Below are 27,854 nucleotides of genomic sequence, written 5' to 3'. Positions count from 1 at the left end.
GTGTGTCACTGACAGACTCCCATGCTTATTGCCAAGCTGAACCATTGCATGAGCTGTGAGAGTTAATAAAGACAGAATGCTTTAAAAGTGACATTCTCCTGAATTGAAAACTAAATACAATATTTTGTAAAGATCATCTGAACAGAACTGATATGCTGTACAGTACTGTATATGCTGTTTTCCAAATTAAACCAAAAAATGTGCATTTGGCAACTGTACCATTATTTAAAATTAATCTTAAATTAAGTGAATTCCCTACACTGATAATTATCAGGATATTTTATGGAAGAGGGGATTCCAGGATCTTTAAAAGAGTAACCCTGAAGCTGTGATCAAATCAAAATGACATACACCTATGGATTTAATGGCCTGTTCTAACCATTGCCTTTTTATGGTTATGCAAAAATGAAAAAAACTGTCTTCTCTTAAGAGATTATAACAGTGATGCCATAATACCTTTCCATAAAACACAGTTTCAAAAACCAAGTGTGTATCTTCACATACAGTACAGGACCACAAATCCAATAACTTCTTTCTGGGGGAAAAATACAGCCTTAGGCCTTTAAGTGACACTACTGAAATCAAGAATCTTGAATCAGAATCACAACTCAGTGAAACATTAAACACTAAGGATATGCACCTTTTGAAAATCAGAAGATGAAAAATAATAATAGTAATAAGCACAAGAGGAAATCAGCATTATGTGAACAGCGTCAAGGGAGTTATTACTAATGTTCTATAGACACCTTGCTTTATTTATCAAGGAGAAAAGGACAGATATACAGTACAGTACAACAATTTCAGAAGAAAATCAATAAACAGATAAAGACACACATTTGATTATGTTTTCTCTCAGGCTGCAAATATCTGTCATATATGGTATGTACAGTACTGTAGCTGCAATTAGAGACGCCCAGTGGGTTAATTCAAGCCCTGTATAAAAAAACCCTGCATGACTGTAAGGAAGGTTTTCCGGTACTCAGCTCTGCTTACTCATTGAGTGGTGTGATGTTCAGAGATTCTGGCCTTGGGATAATGTGGACACAGGGCACACAGATGCCAGGCAGAGTAGTAGGAAAGAAGGTTGGAGGGGACCATCAGATGGAACAGAGTTAATGCCTCATAGCAGTTATGTGTGGGAGGTTTGTCAACTTATACAGTATGTTGCTGAAGGCCTTTTCTTGAGGAAAATAATATTTTTTGCATTGAATATGACACTTGTGTAAGAGCATACTGGCAGTTTTTTAAGAAGAACAATAAACCATTTTTCGTGAACACTACAAAAAGTGTATAGCACTATACATTCATACAGGGCTTAACTGAAGGACATCACAGAAAAATAATTTTATCCGATTAAATCAACAGTATAGCAAAATTCTGAATTAAAATATGTACAGTAGTAAAACATGTCTTTAACATCAATGGTTGCAGAGCCTCAGATAAATGTGGACAAGTTACTGTACAGTGACAGAGCAAGCACAACAAAATGCTCGAGCATTGTTTGGAGCTTGGTCTTAGGCAGAATAAGAAAATTTGAATCAGCAGAGCTCTGAATAAGCATTGGGACTGTTCTCATGCAATAACTCTTTAAGGTAACCAGGACCTAAACTATTCAATAACTTATATGCAAGTAAATGACCCTTAAAATCCACTCTAAATTCCACATGAAGTCAATGCAATTTACACAAGACAAGAGTTATATGCTTAGGCAGAGTAGTTTAGTGAGCTTGCAAGCAGCAGAGTTCCTAAGATACTGGAGGCTGTTTATTACTGAAACACCCTAGGTAGGAAAGCTATCTGCAATCTTGATGAGATAAATGCATGTGCAGACAAATGGAGAAAAGACATTAACATGGCAATTTTATGCATTTGAAAGAATTACCTTCTTGTTATGTTTCTAGCATTGGTCAAGGGTTTAACTACAGCACAGTCAACAATAGCATTGAAAACAGTAACTTCATGTAACTGTCGATGGTAGTCAATAATGACCTGGAATTCTACCTTTTTTATACAGCATGACATTTTCTGTAGCAAATTGAGTAGGGCAGCAATCAATAGCACAACAGCAGTGCTACTCTGCACTGCTGCCCCTGCCTTCATTTTTCCATTTAAGACATGGATTACAGTACGTCTTGGAAGGAGTAGACTGAAAAAGATTGGTGCTTCCAGCATTTATTAAGCCTCTTCGTTGGCAGCTCTTTCTCCTCTCCTAAATGAACACACCAATGTTTAGAAAAATCATCCATGTTTGACTTGGGGATAAATCCTTCCATCCTCTGAAAAAAAAATCTTTGCTCAATTTGATAGGAAAAAAACTGTTGACTACTATGGGAAATGTATTTAATGGATTTCAAAGAGGCCTTATAAAAAAACAGCAGTCACTGCTGAAGCTTCAGTACAGTGCTGTGGATTGCATTCAGCAGATGCATTTTAATCTTCAGTGATTTTAAAGGTACAGTAGGTGTTGGATTTCAGAAATGTAATTCACTACTCCAACCAGTCCTTCTGCCTGCGGGGGGAGAAATTAAAATTGAAGGAAAGAAACAACCCCCTGCATTCCTAATTTAGAACCATCTCCATCAAAAAACAACAAAATCAAAATCAGTAATTGTAATTGACATTTTATGTACAGAACTGTAGAGTGTTACTGTGTATATAAAAAAATAAAAAATAAAGCTATAAATATAAAATGGGAAACACTGAAACTGAACAAGTTACTTATGAAAAAGACTTAGGTTTTCATGTGGGCATACTGAATCATTTAAATATTCCACATGATAGATAAAGACAGTTCAGATTCCCAGGGAGGGTGGGGGGACAGTTAGAGAGTGTTAGTGCTTGTCAGGATTTCAAGAAAGTGTTAGTGCTTTAAGCAACCTGGGTGCTAAGTAGTAGAAGTTAGAAAAGTGAATGAATAATGAGGAATATGCAGTGCCTTAACTACAAGAACAGTAAGGGGAAGACTTAAAGTGGAGAGAAGTAATTATCTTGGAAGCCGGCAATAAAAGAACTAGAATTCCAGATGGGATCCCACTGTAGTAATTGCATAAAGCCAGGCCTCTAAAAACACCAAAAGACCATATGACATTTGTTTCTCATTAATTATTTGTGCTCCACTTTCATCTTGTCCTGTTATAAATGAAATGTACTGTATTTACCTTATGAAAAGAATAAAGAACAGGCTAGCGCGAATACCATGAGGTAAAGTCACAATCGGTTAAGGAGGGCTAGAGTTTGTCTAGAAACTAGAAAACTGCTGCATTTTTGATCATCACATTACAAAAAGGTACTGCAGATCTGGAATCAGTTCAGAGAAGATCAACCAGACACATTCATTGACATAAAAGGAAGATTCTATCTTGACAGCCCCAACGAAACGTTTTATTTTAGTCTTGAACAGAGAAAACTGTTTGGGGATGTGATTCAAGTTATCAAAATCCTGAGAAGCATTGACAAAGTCAGCCTGAATGGGTTATTCAGCATAGGTTGTGACACGTGAACTGCACGACTCAAGTCAAAACAAACAGGAATTGCATTTTAAACTAGGAACAGCAGGATATTTTTACAAAAAGGATTTTATTAGTTTGGAACAAGCTACCCAGGCATTCTGGGTAGCTGATGCCCTGACTTCTTTGAAAAAACAGCTGTATAAGATCCCTGCATCACTTACCTGTAGCTATTAGTAACCAAAGCAGACTAGCTTAAGGGCCTCATGTTTCTGTAATCTTTCTTGTGCAATGTGGGAAACTTACAATCTTTCCTCATAGAATCACCAACTCAAAACAATCATCAATTTAATGCTCAAAATTAAAATACAACTCATTGTTTTCATTAAAATTCTCCTAAACCCAATTCTGTGCACCAGGAAAAAGACAGGATTACTGTATATTAGTGGAAATACAGTGGAATAGTGGAATAATGTTGCATTTCTATAATTGCCTATTGGATTCCACCAGCATATTTACTGCATTTTCTCTCTGAATCCTTTTAAGCATGTGATTTACCATTTTGCAAAAACAATAACTATGTTTGCGTCGCAAAGATTATCATCTTCACATTCGGAACTGTTTTTTTTTTATCAGAGGTCCTACATTAAGTTTCAATATCTGCACATTATAACATGCTAAACTCTAGCCAGATATGCGCTCCTTGGTAAGGAATCCACTGAAGAAACGTATCAGAGCTTATCTTTGTACTGGTACAGTATACTGTATGCCTCAAGGCTGCAGGCAGCAAAGGACATGTTCTTTCTAAGGCAGCCTCAGCTATGCAGCACTGCAGTGTCCTCCACTATTTTCTATCTTAAAAAAACAAAACCAGTGGAAAGAATGAACAGGGTGCATTCTAGAATCCTATGACTTACTTTTCAGATGTTGTTTTTGATACTGAGATATTGAGTATTACTATTTCTGAATGTTTTTTTTTCCTTTCAAAGTAGTTTGCGCTGAAATTCTTGGCTTCAAAGGTGAATCTGAGATCCTGAATGCACAGAAATTTAAAATACCATTGTCTTCCAGAAGAAGCAACTTCTGTTTCATGAAACATTAAGTGCGTTGTAGTCTGAGGACAGAATTCAAATGCAGACAGCCCCATAGGCCTATGGAGGTTAAAATAATTGTCCTTCTGCCTGCCTTCAAAGCAAAGCAAAAAAAATGATCACCTAGGAGTCTCATAACTGAATCAATGTGCATCTCAATTGTTTTGCTAGCTCTGCAGTTGCAAAGAAAAAAGACATGCTGTTTGAGCCATTAAACAATTTTTCATTTGTGAAACAATGTGGCAATGCAACAGTGATCCATTTGCTTGCTTCAATTGTGGTTTACTAACATTAAAACTAATGACTCAAAAATAATTTTCTTCAGGGTGTCTTTGCAAATGGCTCTCTCCAACCCTACATACTCTGAGTGGCCCTACAGAAACACATGCACATATCTCTTTAGGACAATCTGACATGCATATTGGACATATTTACATTTATTTTGGAGTTGATTACCAAACAATACACCCTCTCCTACCTGCCCTTGGCAATCCTAAAAAGGGACTTCAATTCAAAGTACTGTTTGAGATTAAATGGAATATGAGATAACCCATTAAAATTATTAACATAGCTTGGCTGTGTTAATGAGTAACAAAGAACACAAAAGCAACAGGATGCTTTTCTAAACCATGTCAAGTGTGCTTCTTATTTGTGGAGATTGGCTGAGTTTGTTTTATATGACTTATTACCATAACGTCTAAAAGCCTCCAGGATTAATCAAGCCATGAGGAATGCTATGGGTTTACATAAAGAACTAATAAATCAGTATAATGAGACAATAAGAACTTTGACAAATCAGCTTCTTAACTGTGAATGTTCCAAACCTGTTTTCTTAGCAATCTTTTGGCTTACACAAGGCAGTGGTAAATACCCTGAAACTGGTAAAATAATAATAATAATAATAATAATAATAATAATAATAATAATAATAATAATAATAATTGCTTACACTTATATAGCGCTTTTTCTGGACACTCCACTCCACTTTACAGGTAATGGGGATTCTCCTCCACCACCACCAATGTGCAGCCCCACCTGGATGATGCGACGGCAGCCATAGTGCGCCAGAACGCTCACCATACATCAGCTATCAGTGGGGAGGAGAGCAGAGTAATGAAGCCAATTCATAGATGGGGATTATTAGGAGGCCATGATTGGTAAGGGCCAGTGGGAAATTTGGCTACACCCCTACTCTTTTCGAGAAACGCCCTGGGATTTTTATTGACCACAGAGAGTCAGGACCTCAGTTTTACGTCTCATCCGAAGGATGGCGCCTGTTTACAGTATAGTGTCCCTGTCACTATACTGGGGCATTAGGACCCACATGGACTGCAGAGTGAGTGCCCCCTGCTGGCTCCACTAATACCTCTTCCAGCAGCAACCTTAGTTCTTCCCAGGTCTCCAATCCAGGTACTGACCAGACTCACATCTGCTTAGCTTCAGTGGGCTGCCAGTTGTGAGTTGCACAGTGATACGGCTGCTGGCAAAATCCATTTAATGTATTTTATTTGGCTTACATTTTAATCCCTATCCTCAGAGATGAAAATCTGAAGTGTACTGTGGACAGCCAGAAACAGTGATCTACAGTATGTGTTGTAGTGGTGTCTTCCTTTCTATAATCAATATAAAATTTGTGTGCTATGAGGCACATTCACAGCATTGTAGCCCTGTCCCATACAACAAACCCAAATATATTGTGTCTCATTATATTTCATTTATTGTGGGAATGAAAGCCTACTTGCATAGGCTACTTTAAAAAATGTGGCCATCGTGAAGCACTTGATACGATGATAGGAGGAATTTAATTTTCATATATTAAAGGCTGGGTTAGATCTTTGGATTAATTAGCTACTAACTGCCAAACAGACTTGATAGTCAAATAGCCTCCTCTTGCTGGTAACTGTCATGTGCATAACTCATCATGCCTCAAAGTTAATATCTGAAATGCCAGTGGCCATTGCAAAAATTTCAATTAAAATGTTATGTTTTCTAAATTCAGGTGAAATATAAAAGTGAAAAATAGCTGTGATGTCTTCACAAAATTGACCTAAACAATTCCTGGTGCACCACAGTTAGTATTACCTACAATACTACTTACTATGGAACAACACTGTGAGAACATCTTTGCTTAATCTAACAGCTGAAGATGCATTAGGCAAATGTAACCACAGGCTTAGCTGACAGCATAAAGAGAAATAAAGACCCCTTTAATGAACTGTGATCTCCTGTTCCAGAAAACCACTTTCTACTCTCTCCAGGTCATTTCTCATCTTCTTTTCTTAATTGAATACCAGATATATTGGTACATTAAGAACAGTCAATCTGGATAAAAGGTCAAAGGGTCTAGAAATAGGGAGATTATCTGGCCTGTACATAGAGCACGGAGTGTTGAGAGAAATAAGAACACTTTAAAAAGAGACAGTAACCACTAACATTTAATTATTAAGGGCGGATATCACTCAGATATGGGTATCCCTTTTTCGTATGCTAATATTTATTACAAGATTTTTTGTTTGGTTTTCTCCTGGGCAAAGAAAAAGGGCCCATTAATGCAACCAAACGCTGGGGATTTATGTGAAGAAGCTGAAATGGCATTTACAGAGAAAATTAACGAGAGAGATAATGTCCAAGGTTGCACTGGTCATATGGAGAGAATAAATTGTTTTAAAAGAAGAGGAAAAAAAAGAGCGGCTTTCAAGTTTCATTTTTTTAAATCAGGTTGTATAACTTTAGACAAAATAAGCATTTTTTCACAAATCACTCAAACTAAATTTGGAAATACTGTACATTTTGATGCTCAATATAGCAGAATGCAGCATCATACATTTCAATGTTATTGACATTATATTACATATAAAAATCAGACAGAGTGCTTATTTGTAAAGAGGTGATCACCAGGGAATAATATAAATCTATACAGTGTTGAACAGCGGATGTCTGAGTGATTCAGACTGTCCTTGGCCGGCACTACTAAACCCTTTCATCCTGTATGACTTGCAATTAACATTGAATTGTCGAAAGAATAAAAGTCCTCCATAACAAAATCAGTAACTGATTGCTTCTTCTTGTAACACATTCTAACAGCTCCCCAGACACTTCTCTCTCTACTGTCTAACAAAAACCAAACCAACCAACAAAGAAAGTCACACAGAATGCTGAACTGTAAAACAAGAGACCAGAGAATATCTGATAAGTAGCTAACAACCTAAACTCAGGACTGCAAGATAAGGAAATAAATATTTTGTGTTTTATAACCACTTGCCATGAGAAATTAAAGAATTACAAATCCAGGGTCTGAAAAACATTTTAATCTTAGGAATCTGATGGTGTTATGAAATATATATAAACACAAAATCTAGATTGTATCACTGCATGACACTACGAAAAGGAGATGCTATTGCATGACAATGGCTAAAATCTTTAAAAATAATAACCTAAAGAGAAGACAAATTCTGGGGCACAAAGTCTATAAAGATCAGGTCACCACTTACAGGTTGTAGAAAAATATATAGACCATGAAGAATTAAAGAGTTTGCATTTAAAAAAAAAAACTTTTAAATGGAAAGGACATGAATACTTTATGTCCGTTGTGTTTTTATTTCTTTGGATTTCATAAAGTACATGCATTATGAATAGGCATGCTGTCTTGGTATGATATTCTCGCTGCAGGAAAATTTACGTTCAATTACTCCACTCCGCAGAATTGTGTTTTTCAAATGACTGAGGTGGACTCGGGATACAAAAGGCAATGCAGTTAACTTCAAAAGCATGAAAAGAAATGTTCCAGTTTTCTTATAGTTGAAGCCATAAATCCGACAAATGGCTCTTCATTGCATTCCTCATTTTCAGAGTTCCAAGCACTGTCTTACCATGAACACTCTCACAATTATAATGTTGCCTTTGAAAATAAATGGGCAATCAGTCATGATGGGGAAAAAAGTGCTTGGAGGTGTTCGTAAGGGCAGATTTTGAAAATCACCAATCTGAACATTATTATTTTAAAATTAAACGTTTCATAATCAGTCATATACATATATATAAAATATTGTAATTGTTTTGTTCAGTATTTTACAATTCATTTTTTCCTTTTGTGCTCAAATATTTGATTTTACAACATTTTTACCTGAATGGCCAAAACGAAACGAGGAACAGATATACTTACAAGTGGAATTTTTCATCCCAGACAGGGTTGAGGTTACCAAAGATGGTTTTTGTTCTCCTTTTGGTCTTGCCAACTTGCACAGTAACATATGGATCACTGGAGCCTGTCTTGTCCTTGGCCTGTAAGCCCTGAGCGCACAGGACTGTGAATGAGAGAGGATGTTACAACAGACCCCGAGAAAATCAATTGCTGGTGGTTCAAACTGACCTAAAGGGGTTTCACTTTTTTCTTTACAGAAAAAAAAACTGCCAATGATATCTCCTCAAAATGTTCTTAGTACCTCAAGAAGAAATATGGCAATGATAATCACATACAGTATTTTTGCAAAGTGATAGAAGTTTAGCTGGAGTACACCAAAGTTCTTCAACAAATGAATCTACAGTATGAGAGAGGATTAACAGACACATTAAACTGTAATAGTGTGGCTGTAGAATTTCATCCCTATCCTCTATCCCTGAATAGGATAGAATCTGATTTCATTCATTATATATATTTATGTAAATATGGTATGCCACATCGAGCAGTTATTACTGTTTACATGTATCTATAATGAAAATAGTGTGGTTGTGGGAATAACTTATTTTTAGCAAAGCCATAAAAAACCACAACAGGTGCAGCCAAATGATGCTGCAATTCGATTTCTGCCTTGCTGGGCTCTGTTGCCATGGAGACCACAGCAGAGCTGCACACCTGGTGAACATCATGATGGAAACCAATACCCTGGCTGTCCTCTACACCAGATTAGAGCGGGAGATTACTGGTGGAAACCAGAATTGATTTAAATCGTCTTCCTTTCCTCTTTATGGAACAGAACAATACAATCCCCCTTAGCTCAAAACAAGCATTTGATTTTGTTACAGTGACACCAGACATGCCCCTTTACAGCGTAATGTTACTTTTTGGCTCTCCAATACAGCCTGTGAATAAGCTGTTTGCAAGACCTCAGGTTCAGAACACACAGGTGTTCAGTATTATGTACCAGCAGAAGACACTTCTAATCCTTTCAATATGTTTGTTACAGGACATGTAGTGTACAGCTGATGGGTTGAAACACATCTTGCAGAGACAGGGAGTTGCCAATTTATCTTGTGAGATTTTTATCTGAACAGAAACTAAAGGCAGATGGCTGCTTTCACATCAGCTTTAATAGCACAGGGCTCACAGCAACCTTGAGAAAATGGGAAATTACACATTCCTGTACTTGTGGATTGAGTGAAACAGCAGAGCCTCAATACAATAAACAGCACGGTCAATATGGCTCTCCAAATAATATTCCTTTCTTAAAAATAGTAAATTAGTCACACTGAAAAGGTTTCTCTTTGAGATCACACAGCAGAAGTGCAACTCCTTGGTGGCAAAAATCTCTAAACAAGAAGTATATCAGCAATGTCAAACCTGTGGCCCTTTTTAAGGGGTCTGCTGTATGGTTTGCTTGCTGTTATATAAAGTGGTTTATTCCATGTTGAAAAAAAGAAGAAATAAAACCCAACGTTTTGGCCGTGGAGCCTTCTTCAGGTGTGAGAGCCTCTCACACCTGAAGAAGGCTCCACGGCCGAAACATTGTGTTTTCTTTCTTCTTTTTTTCAGCATGGAATAAACCTATTACTTGTTCCTTTGCAGCCTACTCATTCTAACGCAGCTACCCACCTGAACTATTATATAATGTGGCCCTATACTATTTTATTTAGCATGGTTTTGTACATGTTCATGATCTGAATCAGATGATACTGTAAAACGGATGACACAAGGACATGTGTGAGGTATGCCTACGTGCATGAACCTCTGTGTCGAAACTGCACTGCACACAAGTATTAAGTGGAGGCATGATGAAAAAAGAAAAGTAGACAAAGAAAGCAGGCTGCTTCAAAAACGACAGGTAAAGGGGTACTCATTTGGCGATCACAAAGAAAAATTTTTAAATTTTTTTAGGGTGGAAAAGAAAATATTTCAGTGCTGAAAGAAATTCACGTGACGCACCGTAATGAAACAAAGAGAAATATGGAACACTGAGAAAGAAAGAAGACAGGAAAAAGAGCCGAGTTGCAGGAAACCTTGGATTTCAGAAAGGCAGGATTAAACAAGGGGTGGCATAGTGGCACAGTAGTTAGCACTGCTGCGTCGCACTGCTGGAGCCCTGGGTTCGAATTTGGACCTTGGGTGCTATTTGTGTGGAGTTTTTATGTTCAGCCAATGTTCCTGGTTTCTTCTGGGTGATCTGTTCACTCCCCACAATCCAAAGACATACTGTACTGTACTCGTAGGTTAATTGTCTGTAGGTTAAGCGTGTGTGCCTTGCGATCCAGGGTGTGTCTCACTTTGTGCCCATTACCTGCCGGAAAAGGTTCAAGCTTCCTCGTGACCCTTAATAATAATAATTCTTTACACTTGTATAGCACTTTTCTGGAGACTGTGCAGCCCCACCTAAATGATGTGACACCCATAGTGCGCCAGAACGCACACCCCACATCAGCTATCAGTGGGGAGGAGAACAGAGTGATGAAGCCAATTCAGAGATGGGAATTATTAGAAGGCCAATGGGAAATTTGGCCAGGATGCCGGGATAACACCCCTAATCTTTTCAAAAAACATCCTGGGATTTTTAATGACCACAGAGAGTTAGGACCTCACTTTTACTGTAGATCTCATCCGAAGGACAGTGCCTTTGTTCCCCTCACTATACTGGGGCATTACGTCCCATCCAGACTACAGGGTGAGCACCCCCTACTGGCCTATCTATTACTTCTTCCAGCAGCAACCTTAGTTTTTCCCAGGAGGTCTCCCATCCAGGTACTGACCAGGCTCACACCTGCTTAGCTTCAATGGGTTGCCAGTTGTGAGTTGCAAGGTGATAAGGCTGTTGGCATACAGCTTGTATTGTATGTATGAAAGTCCTTGTATGAGAACAAGCGATCAGAAAAAGGATGGGTGGATGATTAAAGGCAATGACAGGAAAATGATGCAGTTAAAGCGAGCTAACTAACTGCAAAAGCATTAAAGGATTTTTTTTTTCATGAGGCACTGCATGTTTAAGCCACGGGTATTGTTTTAAACAAAAAGAGATGTGAATTTGTTAATGTCAGCCTTTCAAGAAATACTGCAGCTGAGTGAATGATCTAGCTGCCAATATTCAAGATCAGCTCCTTGAAAAATCAAGACAGTTTGTGGCATTTAGTCTTGCTGTTGATGTCAGCACTGATATTGCTGATATGGCTCAGTTAGGACTTTCATCAGCAGTGTGGATGCAGATCTGAAAGCTATGGAAGTACAGTACTTCTGAATGCTCTGAAACCTGAAAGTAAGCAGTGTATGAATACCATTGGAATTCTGGCGAGAATTAAAAGCTTGCTTAATCAATGTAACACCTTCCATGTGTGGTGAAACAAACAAACAAATAGGGGGTGAATTAAATAGGAAGGTATAACATACACCACCTTAGTATATCAAGAAGCTTTTGTGAGAAATTACTGAAAATGGAAACTGTTACAGCTGTGGTTGCTAAATGTGTCAAAAAGGGCAAAAGGCAAGAATCACAGGCAGTTTCAGACATTCCTATCGGAGAAGTCTGACTTGGTCGGTAATGAGCAGTTTCACAGGCATCTGCCCATCACATTCCTACAGATCTGCCCTCAGGCTGTATGGGTTATGTCAATAACTGGCAGCACATACAGTACTTCAATCGCCTTAAAAATCGTGGGTGAATGATGAACAATAGCATTTTTTACTGAAGATCGTACTGGATCACAAGACATGGTTCCTGTCATCAACAAACTGGTCTTAAACCTTTTCAAATGTCTTCAGAGAAACATGATGTAGGGCTGAGCAAACCGTTAAGATTGTACAGTTGGTAGCGTAGAAAAAATAGGAGCACCTAGGTTGCCTGGGAATGTACTGGTCAAGATTCACATCCAATGGAAGATTAATGTAACTCTTCTTATGAATTTGCTCATTTGAAAAACAATGTCATTTGAAAATCAAGTCCTTGTTTCACCTATTTTCTCTTGGTTCTCTTAGATATTTGTTTTATACTCTTCAGTGTGAGGGTCATAAAAGATTCTTCTGCTCATTGAAACAAAGAAACTATAATACAGATATGGCCTGCCACATGCATTATATTCTTTTACAGGCAGGATCAATTCTGAGAAAATGCTTAAGACCTGTTTCTTGCTGGGTGTTGTGAAGGTGATGCTGTATTTGTAGCCAAAGTCTCTCAGAGGGCCTTCAATTCTTTAAGGTTAAGATAAAAGTGGGTACCTGTAATGGTGATTTTGGCCGACCATTTTGATGTGCCTTCCAATACACTCTGCTTTGCTGTTTTCAAGTGCTGTGAAAAGTCCTCCTTTGATATCTGAAACATATCCTGAATCAGCTCAAACACCTCCGGTCTGTTCCTCTCTCTGATTTTCATCCTCTCCTTCATTGCCATGATAATGTTTTGGGTTTTGTCCTCTGCCCCATGCTTGGAGCTTTTTTCTGCAGCCCCTATAGGAGAGAAAAAAAAAACTTATTCAAACACACCAAAGTCTGAATAAAGTATTTTAGCAGCATACAGTATGTGTGAATGTATTGCCCAGGTTGCCTTCCACCACAAGTTTCACCGCAGTTATTTCCAAAAAAGTTACTTTAAAAATGACACTGAATTGTTTGGATCTGGCTGAATATAAGCAAAAACTATCACTTTACTGAATGGAACTGTCAAAATCAATCCCTGATACCTTTTATATGAAAGGCTCAATTAGCTAATCATATACAGTATACGTCATAAGCACCTTTTTAGTGTTCATCAAGCAAGTAGGTAACAAACATCTTTTAAGCAACTAATGAACTGTAAGCCTTAATTTAAACAGTCAAAAATTATTTCAGAAAGAATAAGAAATGAGATTCCCTCTGCACAGTAGTTTGATTCATGTTTAACTTGGCTCATGTTTTTGACTTACACCTCCTGGAGTTTGCATGTTTTTCCTGCACTCGGATTGGTTTTCCCTGGGTACTTTGCTTTCGTTCCACAGTCCAAAGACATGCTATCTACAGTAGGTTAATTAGTATTCTAAATAGTCCTTAGCATGCATGTATGATCAAATGTGTGTGCATTCCCTGTAAAGGACCCGTGTCCCATCCAGGGTGAAGTAGTGCTTTGGGCCTGTGCCTGAAACAGATTTATATACAAGAGTGTTTAGCACAAAAAAAGTTTTTAAGCATGTGAAAAAATAACCAAAATTTTAGCATCTGGTTCCTGTCTCTTCAGATAACTCGGAAGCTAATGTTCAATTCTTTTATACAAAACCAGTGATTTCTTTTATTTCCCAAATGATATAGGTAAAAAGATCCTTCTTTTGATATAGAACTAAATCTTTTTATTCTATCAGAGAAACATCTCAATGCAGAACTAATGACCTCTTCTCATTTATTCTAGAGCTCCCTTTAACAGCCTACTGTATCTCTCAAGTGTACTTCAAACAAGAAACTCAGTAAAGAAGGAAAAAGATGCATCACAGCAATAAAAAAAAACCACTTGGGTTCCATAAGTAATATTAAAGTAGCGGCCTCCACTTTCAATGAATAATCGACTACCAGAATTCCACTGCTTGATCAACGAACACAATATCAATAAAATGATCATTGACTTTGGTAAACAAAAAATGAGTAAATGAAGTTCTGTGGAAGAAATACCACTTTATTTTTTGATCAGTGATGTTCTGTTTAGTTTTATCTTGTCAAATTATTTGCAGAAGTGTGCGATTTAAGGCAGCAGTGTCCAGTAGGGTTGAGAGGAATGAGGATTCAGATGGGGCCCTATTGCTGTACCTTTGAGAAATGTACTTGATTCAGACCATTCCAGTAAAAGCCCTTCTCTGTAACTGGGTACTGTCTCTCTCCAGGTTTGTACTATAAATTAAACTTTGTTCTCAATAGACTTATTTAGTTAAAACAGGGATTACATAAACTGAGGGAGAAGACCCCATTAACCACATTATAATCACATATGAAATTTAAGACCTAGCCAGCAAAAGTCTATTGTTTTATGTTTTTATTTAAATTTTTGCATCTGAATAGACTGTAGCAGAAAGAAAAATAGCAGAGCCACCATTTCCAAAGTACAGAAAAAATTACAGTTAGGAATTCATAGTGTCATAATAACAGTTGATTTATGGATATACTAAGAGTGGGATTCCAGCATTATTTTTTCTATCACAAACTAACCAACAAAATACCTTGAGAAACTAGACCAGTGTCTGAACTCAAGCTATTTCATGTATTGGAATCACATATAAGACAAGCACAAATCTTTTAAAATATTTGCTATATCGCTTTTAACATAATGTCAGCACCATTAAATTTTAGGACAGAGTACCCAATAAATTAACATTACTATTTTGAAATAAGACACAGATATATGTAGACACTGTATGTAGAAACTACTAGGCCATAACAGTACAAAATAGAAACTACTATTACTTATATTTTTTAATCACAGATCATGGTGTACTGTATGATAAACAATTATTTAAAGAAATATACATTCTTAATGAGTTTAGGTAAAAACATACAACCTATGATGTATAAATAAATAATAAATATGCTATAATAGAGGCAAAAATCAGTATGGACTAGGGTTAAAGGTTTTCTGCAAACAAAATAGAGAACATCTTGTTGCAGCAAGTTCTTGAATGTGCTTGAATGGTGCTCTTGCAATGTGAATAATTGTATATAAAGCATCTAATTCATTTTATTACTTTATGCAGATCAAAATAAAATGGATCTTCAGAATCTTGATGAAATTCTATTGAAAAGGTCAGATTCAGCTGCAGCTGTGTCTTTTCCGGCAGAGTGCTCTGTGACATATTCCCTTACAAATCCGACTTCCTGACAAATGGTCTCTAACAAACCATTTCTGTGCCACTTAGACTGCAGTAAAAATGACACTTACAATGCATGATTTCTTGTTAGCATGCTTTTGGATTCCTTATAGACCAGCTATATTTAGCTGTATATGTAAATAGAGGACAGCTCTTCACATTCCTATTTGAACAGGTGACAGACCAGTTTGAACAAGCCAGAAGCAAGATTACATAAAATACTCACGCTGTAAACAGTCAGCATTTAGGAGATCCTGGCATTTTTCGTGACATTTGACACCACATTCAGTGCAGCGCATACCCTGCCTGGCAATTCCCCACAGTAGGCCCTCACATTCATAGCAGTAGGTGGGAGTTGTTGCTGTCCAGACTTCAAAGTTGTGAGGTGTGGTTGATGAAATTGGATAAATTAAGGCTTGCAACGTTTTCTTGAAGACGTGCAGTTTCTGAAATAAGAGAAGATTAAATGAAGCATGTTACCTTCTTCCACACAATATCATGTGGTCGTACAAGTACAAGGCAGTGCAAGGGTATAGCTCTTTATTGGTGGTATACAGAGATCCTATTTTCCAAGACATAAGCTACATAAAATGGTCTTTTCCCAGGAAAAATAAACTTTTCAGAGATTTCAATCCGCTCTCTCTGGCTCTTTACATTGCAGATAGGAACAGCATTCGAAATTATTTTACTACAAGTTGAAGCAGAAAGAAAAGAACTTTAATATAAGTGGCTCCAAATGCCACCACAATGATATATAAGTAAAATGCTGTAAAATGCTTGAATACTTGTTCAAGTCTATGTGAACTTGAAACTTTTAGAATCTCATTTACTGTATATGGATTGTTATGTTTTCTTTTTTCACTTTTTAACGTCCCATAATGCCTACCCTCCAATATTTTCCTTTTGACTCAATGAAGACCACAGAATTTAATTTAGTCCCTTAAATTGCTTTAACAATAGCGATACCTATCTCCAGTGGATGAAATGATGTACCTATTAAGGTTTATTAGTTTAAATTCAAATGGGGTATTGGCAGAAGCAGTTCTTAAGAGATGTACAGTACTGTATAATGTATATACTAGATACACTATTTACTGTATACCTAATCAAAACCAGAGTGTGTGAAATACAGTACGTTTGAGCCTCATGTGTCTGCCTTTGTTTTCATCAGCACAGCCAAGTGTCAACTCACTACGTTCAATTCACTCTAGTGAACACTAAAATAAAACCCTCTATAGCCTAAGTTTCCTTAGGGCAAATATGAAGAGGAGTCTCATTGACAGAGCATACAGTATATAAACAGATATATAGTAAAACCAAAGAATAACACGAGCCATTGGTGAAACACTTAGTGGAACATAGTGGCACTGTAAATAAGTATACAGCATTTATCATAAGATTTATAAATAGTATTACCAGAATATATTAATGTTATAAACTGCTCTCTGTTATCATGCCTTGTAAAGTAATATACAAAGTCTTTACAGGCACCAGTAGATGTGGGACTGCACTTTGTGTAGATTAATGCTTGTGGGGGTGTGATTTGTTTCTTGTTAGTAAATAAAAACACAAACAGCAAATGCTTCAGAGAGGCAGAAGGCATCCGATCCACTGCCAAATTGTTACAGTGCAGCCAGTGACATAATTGAATGAATCACCCAATAAGCACAAAGATTTAAAATGACTTCCTTCTTAATCCAAGGGAATTTAGACAAACCAGATGTCAATGTGTTATCCGCTAACTTCATAGTTCAGCAAATTGCCCCAGTGAGGAGCTCTCTCCAACAGATTAAAGGGAACTGAGCCATTTTGTATCTGCAGTAAGAAGTGAAGGCTAACACAAACTCTCAAGAGGCTGCAGCATATTTCAACTCCCTACACAGTCAGACAAAAGAAAAACCTTTCATACCTAGAACATTTTCAGGTCACATCTAACATTTACCAGAAAACGAAACAATAACGGTAATCATGCAGCTGCCAAATCTGATCTGCACATATCCAGTGAAGTTCATCAATATTTAATCTGAAAATGAACTGTAAAATATCAATACAGACATAATTATTTTTTGTTTACTGCCCCCAACACGAACATATTGTATCCTAGACAAAAACATGTGTAAATAAAAGCTTCCATTGCGTTGTGAGAGAAACTGGCATTTTCACAAATTACATTTAGTTAAATTTGCAAGCTCTGTCAATAGAGCACAAGGCCACGAGGGAAATGTTTTTATTTAAAACTAATAAAAAACATTAAGCGAGACAAGGGCGCAGTACAGAACCTGGTACATTTTCCCCAGGTGGCTTGACAGCTTCAGTTCCAGTTACGGATTTTATTCTTAACAACTGAAGTAAGTGTCAGAGAGTCGTGTCCTGTACCTCATACATAAATGACTGATCTGCTGTACTTACAAAAACTGATGGATACCAAAAATACAGTGAAACCATGGCCGTGTACCAATATGCACACTTGCGGTATGCTCCCTTCATATGCGCGTTCTCGCTCAAGTCTGCAAGGGTGTCCCATTTCTAAATTCGTGTTCACAAGGGTGCTCCGAGAGCCCCCAATGCACCCTTCATACGGCCCTCTCTGAGGTCCGCATCGGGGCAGACTTAGCTGAAGGGAATTACCCCCGAGTTCCTCGCGGAGTTGTGACGTTTCATGTTCTAGCTTATCAAATCGGAGAGAAGTCGCCATGGAGAATAAAATATTCAAGTACGGTATTAGTAAAATTTAACTTTCTTAAAGTTTTAAAACTCGTAATATTTTAGATTCATACTGTATGTACTGTATGTTTGGTACGAAGTTTTGACATAAAGCTTTTATTTCGTCACCTCGTTTTGACTGGTGAATATTCATTTACCTGCCGTGTATTTTGTACACGGAATATTTAATAGCACATGTATTTAATAGTACAAAGCTTGAGGTATTGCCAAGTTTACCTTGTTTAGTTTACTTTGAATGAACGTGAATGAACACGTTATGTTCCTCCTGCTGTCGCGGTTGTACTGGGACAGACGACATGAAATGCATTTAGTAGTACAAACCTTTAAATAAACAGATAGTTTTCTATAGTTTACTTCGACAGTTTTGAGTCGAGCCTGCTCAAAATGAGTTAACACGATGTTTCATTACTTCTGTGCAAGGACAGATGAGATGAAATTCAATTTCATCAAACTGCGAGCGGAGAATGAAACAATCTTAAAAATATATACAGTATATATATATGCCGGCATGCAGTTAGCTACTGGGAAAAAAAGAATCAACCACTGACAGCATTTTGACCCTAAGCCTTGTAACCAGCGAGTGCTGGTTTTCTTTTTAAAAACTTTTTAATATTCGCGCGCTTGGAGTCCACACTTGCGCTACGTCACAGAAGTGCGGACTTTGAGTAAGGGTTTAGGACTCGGTATGAGTATAATCTTTATTTTAGTAATTGAATGTAAACATTTTTTTCTATAGTTGTACTATTAGGTGTTGTAATACACACCTATAACACAGTTGTCTCGGTAGTCGTGCTTCTTCGTGGACCAAGACAATAAAAACATTTAGAATTCAGTATGGACAACGAAATGTACTTAATCACAATTTAGTGAGGGTGATAAAACACCAGTGCCTTGTAGAAGCTTAAGATTTTTTTTTATTGTGGCAATAACAATGAGGATTATATGATGCCTTTCAACAAACAGAACTAGATACATCAAAAAAAATCAAAGCAGACTTTCCTGTTACTAAGGAGCATAAATTGTATATTAAAGGTTGAAGAAAAATAATACAAGCTGAGGATAATCCACGACAGGTGTACAGTACACAAGTACACAAGAGGTGAATTCATTGTTAACTAGTCTTTTACTGCAAAGATTATACACATACTGTATACACTACAGAATCCAGTTGTACAGCTGTACCAGTATTAATATTGCGAAAATAAACTAATACTATTTATAAGCAATCTCAGAATGACATGTTAAATTATAATTTGTCAAATTGACTTACAGTGCCTTGCGAAAGTATTCGGCCCCCTTGAACTTTTCAACCTTTTGCCACATTTCAGGCTTCAAACATAAAGATATAAATTTTTTATTTTATGTGAAGAATCACCAACAAGTGGGACACAATTGTGAAGTGGAACGAAATCTATTGGATTTTTGAAACTTTTTTAACTAATAAAAAAATGAAAAGTGGGGCGTGCAAAATTATTCGGCCCCTTTACTTTCAGTGCAGCAAACTCACTCCAGAAGTTCAGCGAGGATCTCTGAATGATCCAATGTTGTCCTAAATGACTGATGGTGATAAATAGAATCCACCTGTGTGTAATCAAGTCTCTGTATAAATGCACCTGCTCTGTGATAGTCTCAAGGTTCTGTTGAAAGCGCAGAGAGCATCATGAAGACCAAGGAACACACCAGGCAGGTCCGTAATACTGTTGTGGAGAAGTTTAAAGCCGGATTTGGATACAAAAAGATTTCCCAAGCTTCAAACATCCCAAGGAGCACTGTGCAAGCGATCATCTTGAAATGGAAGGAGTATCAGACCACTGCAAATCTACCAAGACCTGGCCGTCCCTCTAAACTTTCAGCTCAGACAAGGAGAAGACTGATCAGAGATGCAGCCAAGATGCCCATGATCACTCTGGATGAACTGCAGAGAACTACAGCTGAGGTGGGAGAGTCTGTCCATAGGACAACAATTAGTCTTACACTGCACAAATCTGGCCTTTATGGAAGAGTGGCAAGAAGAAAGCCATTTCTCAAAGATATCCATAAAAAGTCTCATCTAAAGTTTGCCACAAGCCACCTGGGAGACACCCCAAACATGTGGAAGAAGGTGCTCTGGTCAGATGAAACCAAAATCGAACTTTTTGGCCACAATGCAAAACGATATGTTTGGCGTAAAAGCAACACAGCTCATCACCCTCAACACACCATCCCCACTGTCAAACATGGTGGTGGCAGCATCATGGTTTGGGCCTGCTTTTCTTCAGCAGGGACAGGGAAGATGGTTAAAATTGAGGGGAAGATGGATGCAGCCAAATACAGGACCATTCTGGATGAAAACCTGTTGGAGTCTGCAAAAGACCTGAAACTGGGACGGAGATTTATCTTCCAACAAGACAATGATCCCAAACATACAGCAAAATCTACAAAGGAATGGTTCACAAATAAACGTATCCAGGTGTTTGAATGGCCAAGTCAAAGTCCAGACCTGAATCCAATCGAGAATCTGTGGAAAGAGCTGAAAACTGCTGTTCACAAACGCTCTCCATCCAACCTCACTGAGCTCGAGCTGTTTTGCAAGGAAGAATGGGCAAGAATTTCAGTCTCTCGATGTGCAAAACTGATAGAGACATACCCCAAGCAACTTGCAGCTGTAATCGCAGCAAAAGGTGGCTCTGCAAAGTATTAACGCAAGGGGGCCGAATAATTTTGCACGCCCCACTTTTCATTTTTTTATTAGTTAAAAAAGTTTCAAAAATCCAATAGATTTCGTTCCACTTCACAATTGTGTCCCACTTGTTGGTGATTCTTCACATAAAATAAAAAATTTATATCTTTATGTTTGAAGCCTGAAATGTGGCAAAAGGTTGAAAAGTTCAAGGGGGCCGAATACTTTCGCAAGGCACTGTAGATAACACTGAAAATTGCATTTTGGACAGCATACAGTACTTAGCATATCAGAAAGCACAGGTACAGTATATCTACTGTAAATCTTGAGCGCTTATGATCTACTTACAGTATCTTGCCAACACTGATATTCCTGTACTTAGTTTTCCTCATTAATTATGTGATCTTTTTTTCTATGGGAGATTACTGTGGCTCACATTGGGCTCAATGTGGATATGTCACTCTAAACTATAAACATATTTAACATATGGCTCAATTTGTTTGAACATGTTGGATAGGAATTCCTTGCAGGGATGCTGTGTTCTGTACATAATGCAGTGAATAACATGTTGACATCTGGTTGTCCTAAAGTCACATTTAAATGCTACTTCAAATTGTAATAGAGTGCCATCATCATCCATACTGGCTACAAGATCTGCCAACATCTTTGCTTGTTTAGGACCTTGTTTTTTTAAGTACCATCAACTTCAATACCTCCATATATGTACTGCATCTACAGTTTAAAGCCTCTCCATTAACTAATTAACTAAATGAAGTATCAACTAATTGATACTACATATCACTAACAACCACAAAAAATAAAATCAAAGACTGCAACAGCAACAAAAGTATGTTTTCCAGCAAAAGAGGGCAAGCTACAGTATATAATTTATTTTTTATATAATCCATTAATATGGTCCACTCTGCTTTGCTTTAATCCTGCAAACGCTAGCACAAGCATTATAGACAAGCAAAGGGAGCTACAGTAGTATTGCATCAGATGGAAATACAGATTGAGGGCTCAAGCATTCCAGACAAACAAGCACAAAAATACAATGAGAATTTCTCAGTTTTTATTTTTTCTACAAACTTAATCTTCAACAAGAGAATGGCTCTTCGTGTAGGGATTTCATGTACACACAACAAATCAGTGGGTAAGAGCAGATAAAATACAAGCTTAAAACTAAAAAAATACAAATATCACGTTAGCTTGCCATATACTGTTTCTTGTTAGAAAAGACAGGGTTTCCTTCATTGAAAGAGCCTCAGAACATCTTGTTCTAAAAAATGTATTATGGGGTTATCTGTAATTCATTAAACTCTGTATTTTATTAAGATTGGGAAAGGGGATTAGAATTAATTAAGGCAAGTTCTTCTGGAGGACATAGAACAGGAAGACACACTTCATTGATTAAGGCCTTTAGCTTCCTGAAATTTATTACTACACTCTAAGCCTGTATACTGTACATATAACATAAAGAAAAATGTATTCAGGCTGAGATTAAACCAAGTAAAAAAAACGCTAAACAAAACTGAAAAGCATAGGAAACAAATTAGATGATAACAGATATCAGCTGACAACTATTGCTTCCAGCTTTTAAAACAAAGGGCTATATGGCTAATACGTAATACATCATGTGATACAATAATTAATATACGAATCGCACAGTTTTACCAGTTTAACCATTTTACCAGCTTAGTTTGACCATTTACAGTATATTTAGGCTATACCTTGTTAATGCGTTCAATCAGTACTGAAGAAATGGTTCCCCACTCAGTTTATACATGTATGTTGTATAGTGCACTTGTATTTTACCGTATACATATCACATAAGATACTTTCAGTCTCAGGCTATGGGTTTAACATCAGTCACTTTGAATTTGTCTTATTTTTAATTTTTTTCACCCATACAATAGCAGTCTCTAGTATGCATTTATGCGTAGAACATTTCATTAGTTACACAGTGTTGCTTCCTGTTAGCAATAAACTTGCTGATTTGTGGGTGATTCATATTGGAATGGTACAGTATATAATGCATAAACACTCACCAGGTCTTCATTGTTTAAGGTAGATCTGGTCACAAGGGCAAATGATACGCCTGCCTTTCGAGCAGCCAAAGTCTGTAAACAGATAAACAGTCCTTATTCACTACCCAAACAGAACTGTGAAAGCACTCCAAGAACAATTATGGAGAACTGACATTACAGAAATTCTTATTTTAATTGTTTTTTTTATCATTTCACAGATTTGATGAAGGTAGCAGGTTGAGTATTTTTAAGTTTGCTTTTAAAGAAAACTGTGTGTGGTCAAATGAGTAATTGAAGCAAGTATTGGTGCACGGCAGATGCAGTCCTGTGATGTCCAATACAAAGTAATATAAAGCAAACCTGACTCAGACTGAATGTATGCTATTATTAAAGGTGATGGTAAAAATGGTTGGAAGTCACCTACAATAGGGGGGTGTACAGTAATACCACACAAACAACTAGTTATGTTAGCCTGAGTGTAGCTAGAATTAAAATCTCTTGAATCTCTTGAAAACAAAACATACAGTGCTATTTACTGCCTTTTGAACAGTAGAATGCTCTTATATTAATACTACATATGTACCAACTTTGAGGTTGTCAAAACTCGCAAAACAATATAGTACCCCAAATACATTTGGTTATGATTTGGATGTTACGTGGATGTGTTAATATCTCTGTTGTTTAAAAACATTTAACTCAATTTCCTTTTTCTGGTCAGTTTACTTTACCCTTTTCTAAAGGGCTGCAACTACATTATACAGTAGCTCTCCTAGGAGTCAAGACAGGTTTTAGGACATACTGTAGGAGAGTCTGTAAAGCTGCAAATCATAGAAAAAATTATTAAGATGTACCATTTCACACATGTACAGTATATGGTTTAATGTATCTTGGATTCTTTAAGGAATGGTTCAATTAACTAAAGTCAATACAGCAGTTAAAAACAGAAAATACGCAAATAACAGCCTGCATTGTGAACACTGTGTCCATGATTATTTCAAGCTTCCAAACCACTAACCCCAGGTGTCTGTTAAGGTCATTATTCCCCTATAAAAGTATAATTCTGTTACCAGAGCAGGGCAGAACCTTGAAATGTCCCGAGAACATTTTAAATTTATTTAAGAAACAAATTGACAGCCGAGACTAATATTCTATAAAGACCAAAAATCAGCTTAGCCCTGCAGAATTTCATTTTATTTGATTTCAGTCTTTTTTTTTCTTATTCAAGGTAGAGAATTTCACTTACATTCTGAGATATGAATTTTAGGGGAGCATTTAGATGTCAAAGGGATGAGTGTTACTGCCACAGTATTTCTTACAAAATGGGCTATAGAGAAATATAACAAATGAGATTGCATAAAAAGAAATATGCTCTAATATATTAATTTAACAGGGAAAAGATACTCACCAAAGCCTATGGTATCCAGCAGCATGGTGAAAGGAAAATACAGAATTAAATAATTTCATTAAGGTCAGAAAATTAACAAAGGCCAGAATTACAGTAATTAATCTAGCGGACACAGAGCTTATGAGTATTTAGTGCAGAGGTAATTTTGATGCCATGCAGGAAACATGATCATTTCTCAGGAAAGGAGCTGAGTGAAGGGCATGGAACTGCTATTTACTCATCTGAGAAACAGTCAATTAACAATTATTTATGCATGCACAAGAAAATGTCAGTTCATGCTTTGCCATTTTTATAGTACGTGATAAATTTCTAATATTTCTGCTGTCTGTACTGCACTGGTAAAATAAAATGTTAGTTCTTGAGCAGCAAGTACCACATTGCTATGTCATATTATTAAGTGCACATTTTAATCTGTCTGCCCAAGTGGTGAGAAAAAAAAACTGTTGCACATCAGTGGACTGGACTGAATTGAATGCAGACATTGACAGCTGACAATATTAAATGTTTCCTTACTTTACTTCCTTATCTAACAGCCAAATTATGGTAAAGTTCCATGGGAAGCTGTATTAATCTAATGGACAGAATGTATGTGGTGGAAAAGTGAACTCTTTATGAACTGAAGAGCATTAATGTACAGTTACTGAACATGCATAAGATATATTGAGGTGGGTGCAGACATTACAGGCTCAGGCTGAAGTCAAGTATCATTTGGATTCAAAGTTCAAGAACCTGCATTTTAATAGATAATCAAGTCTAATGAATTGTTTGTATAGATTTTTGCACCCCTCACCCCACCCTCACCCCCCATCAGTTTAACTCCAGTTTTTATATCAATGGTCACTGCAAAGAAGCAACTGTTCTGCCAATTGCCACATTCTCAGAAAACTTCGAACAGATAAACAAACATTTCCAGATCTAACCCATTATAGGTAATGACTTCATCTGGGGTGTAAAAGGCTTACTTTCGCATCACCTTTATATGGTTTAGAAGCCTGGGCACTCTTACTCAAAATTCAATGAAGTCCTCGTATATATTTTTGGGCTGAGTTGTCAAAATTTCAAGCTTCACTCGTAAAAATCCTACTGAGCAGAGAAAAAGACCAAACTGCGGGAGGATTGGAACCCTGACAACTCACTGAAAAATATCACCCATAGTAGGCATGGGTATGTTCAAATGATGAACACATCCGCAAAAACGAAAAAGGAAAAAACAACAACACATACTTACCAGGAAATGTTCGTTTTTAATTTCATGAGAGATATGGACAAATACAGCGTCAACTTTTGCCCTTATACAGATTTCTGAGTATGGTGTAAGCATTAATCAACAATCAGTTTATACCGTATGTACACTACTGTATATGAAGATACAGCATTTAAGTGATTTATGAACTACTGTAAGTCAATAAGTAATACAATATTATATGATGGATATATATGTTTTGATATTTTAATTGAAAATGAAATAATTCATATTTTAATATTAAGTTGTAGTAATTTAAGAAGCTTTATGTTAAAATGACAAATTTTGGAATTATAATGACAGAGCTACTGCACAGTACATTTATCTGCATTTATCAGGTTTACAAGCATGTAGCTTTTCTAAACTACTAATTGGTACCCTGTTAACCACATATACATTTACAACACAATAAGCTTGAAATGATCTTGAAAATAATAAAGAATAACCTGTATGCACAAATAAGCTGTGGGCACAGAGGTGACATTTATAACAAAAACTGCAGAATTCGTTTTTATAGTGACAGTAACTCTTTTCACAGAGACAATAAGAGCTATCACTTTAAGTCCAGTTTAAGTCATACAAACCCTGTGCTGTTTGGCTGCTCTCCGCTGTTATCATGTTATCACCAGCAGCTTTAATAGACATACCGTATATACAGTAGACACTTTCTACCCAAATTGAACTCAGGTAATTGTAGTAACTCATTTAAATGTGTGAATGTCCCATTGACTAGAACTGAACAAAAAAAAATAAATTCAGTTCTGCTACAGTGAATTTATTATGGTGTCAGTACAGCATGCTGTACAAAGGAACTGCATTCTATTGCAGCCTATCCATGGTATAATGTTCCAGTAATAATTAATTCCCCATGTGCTTTCTAGGGCACCATAATTATCCAATGTACTATGTTATGTATGTTATTTGGTTACGGTGATTGAAAATGAAAAGGGAATTTAGTTTTGTTAGACTGATCTTATAGAGAAACATAGAGATTTGTTGCAGGCAAGATTAAAATCCCATATGTTTTACAGTACAGTATATACACATAGGGGAGGTCAATTTAAAAATAAATCAGAACATTCTCATTGAAGAGGATAACTCACCAGGTCTCGAACAATTGGCATCGTCCTCTTTCGCCGTAAATCTGGCATACTGTCAATACCATAAAGAATACTGCCAGGCCTAGGAAGAGAATGATTTAGTGTAAGATCTCCATAAATCCACATAGGATGGGAGATTTCAAAACTAAACAGGTATTTTTAGTTTGATTTAATGGGTTAGAAAAAAAAAACTTGGGAACATTTTCTTTAACTTTCAATTAGTTTGCTATCTAGTAGTTGACATTTCCTCTCAAAATCCCTGGATAGCATACTGAATAATGTGCCAGGTGAGGGATGCTTTAGGGATTTCCCCAGTTTCAATCCTGCCAAGATAAAACAGAGTATTTTTGCCAGTCAGCGGGAATTAGCAGCCTCCTATCAGGTACTATCCGGAGGCGGAAGTATTCTGAGCTCATTTTCCCATTGCGCCACAGTAAATCCTAATGAGCAGGTGTCTGTAGAGGCCAAGCTGAGATCGCCTGGGTTGAGTGGAATATTCACTAGCTTGGTCACTTCTGCTAAATAGTTTATAAAAGATAAGGCTCTGGCTAAACCCTAGCCACAAGGAAAGTCTTTTTCTATGATCTCATTCTCTTGTATTAAATTTCCAAACAACATTTAATTTTCTAATGTCCGACATCATTATTTCATGACAGCATATTAAAGTACATGTTGTTTTTCTTCCTCAAGAGGCAAAATGGAAATATAAAAGGAAATGAACAACAGCCTACATCTATACAATAGTATAAGTATTGCCATTATGCTATAGAGGAAGACAGATCTTATTTGTTGAATTTAAAGTCCAATGCACTGATGTATCCTAATGATACTAAGTGATACACAGTACTGTATGCGTTTTGGGTTCAGAGGCAGATCCATGTTCACCATACTTTATAATCAATCAATCGGATGTACCTGTGACACTCACACTCTCAGGATCTGTAATATCCACAATGTGCCCCGGTCCTTGGTTTAATACTTTATCCAAAAGATGCAGCATCTACAACTGTCACCTTAATCGAGTTGGGAACCGCCAGCGGTACCTTTAATGACCAACCTTTGGGTACTCTTTGGGTACATAAATCACAGATTTTTTGTTCCTTACTGTTTTTCCTAACTGTTACATTTTTGTAACATCACGTT

At 36.9% G+C, this 27,854-nt stretch overlaps 1 protein-coding gene across 1 annotated transcript in view; it reads right to left on the bottom strand.

Moving 5' to 3' along the window:
• The window catches only part of unc13c (unc-13 homolog C (C. elegans)), a 141,785-nt gene that overhangs the window by 89,575 nt on the left and 24,356 nt on the right, over positions 1–27,854 (bottom strand). Inside the window, exons 5-9 of the mRNA XM_088640914.1 lie at positions 26,715–26,793; positions 22,985–23,056; positions 15,780–15,999; positions 12,951–13,178; positions 8,700–8,841 (exon numbers count right to left, since the gene is read on the bottom strand). Of these exons, the coding sequence (XP_088497040.1) occupies positions 8,700–8,841; positions 12,951–13,178; positions 15,780–15,999; positions 22,985–23,056; positions 26,715–26,793 (741 nt within the window). The remainder of the gene's footprint in view (positions 1–8,699; positions 8,842–12,950; positions 13,179–15,779; positions 16,000–22,984; positions 23,057–26,714; positions 26,794–27,854) is intronic.

This window comes from Lepisosteus platostomus, chromosome 7 (assembly GCF_059453375.1).
Source record: "Lepisosteus platostomus isolate fLepPlt1 chromosome 7, fLepPlt1.hap1, whole genome shotgun sequence".
Lineage (NCBI taxonomy): Eukaryota > Metazoa > Chordata > Actinopteri > Semionotiformes > Lepisosteidae > Lepisosteus > Lepisosteus platostomus.
This window is presented reverse-complemented; position numbering and strand designations above follow the sequence as displayed.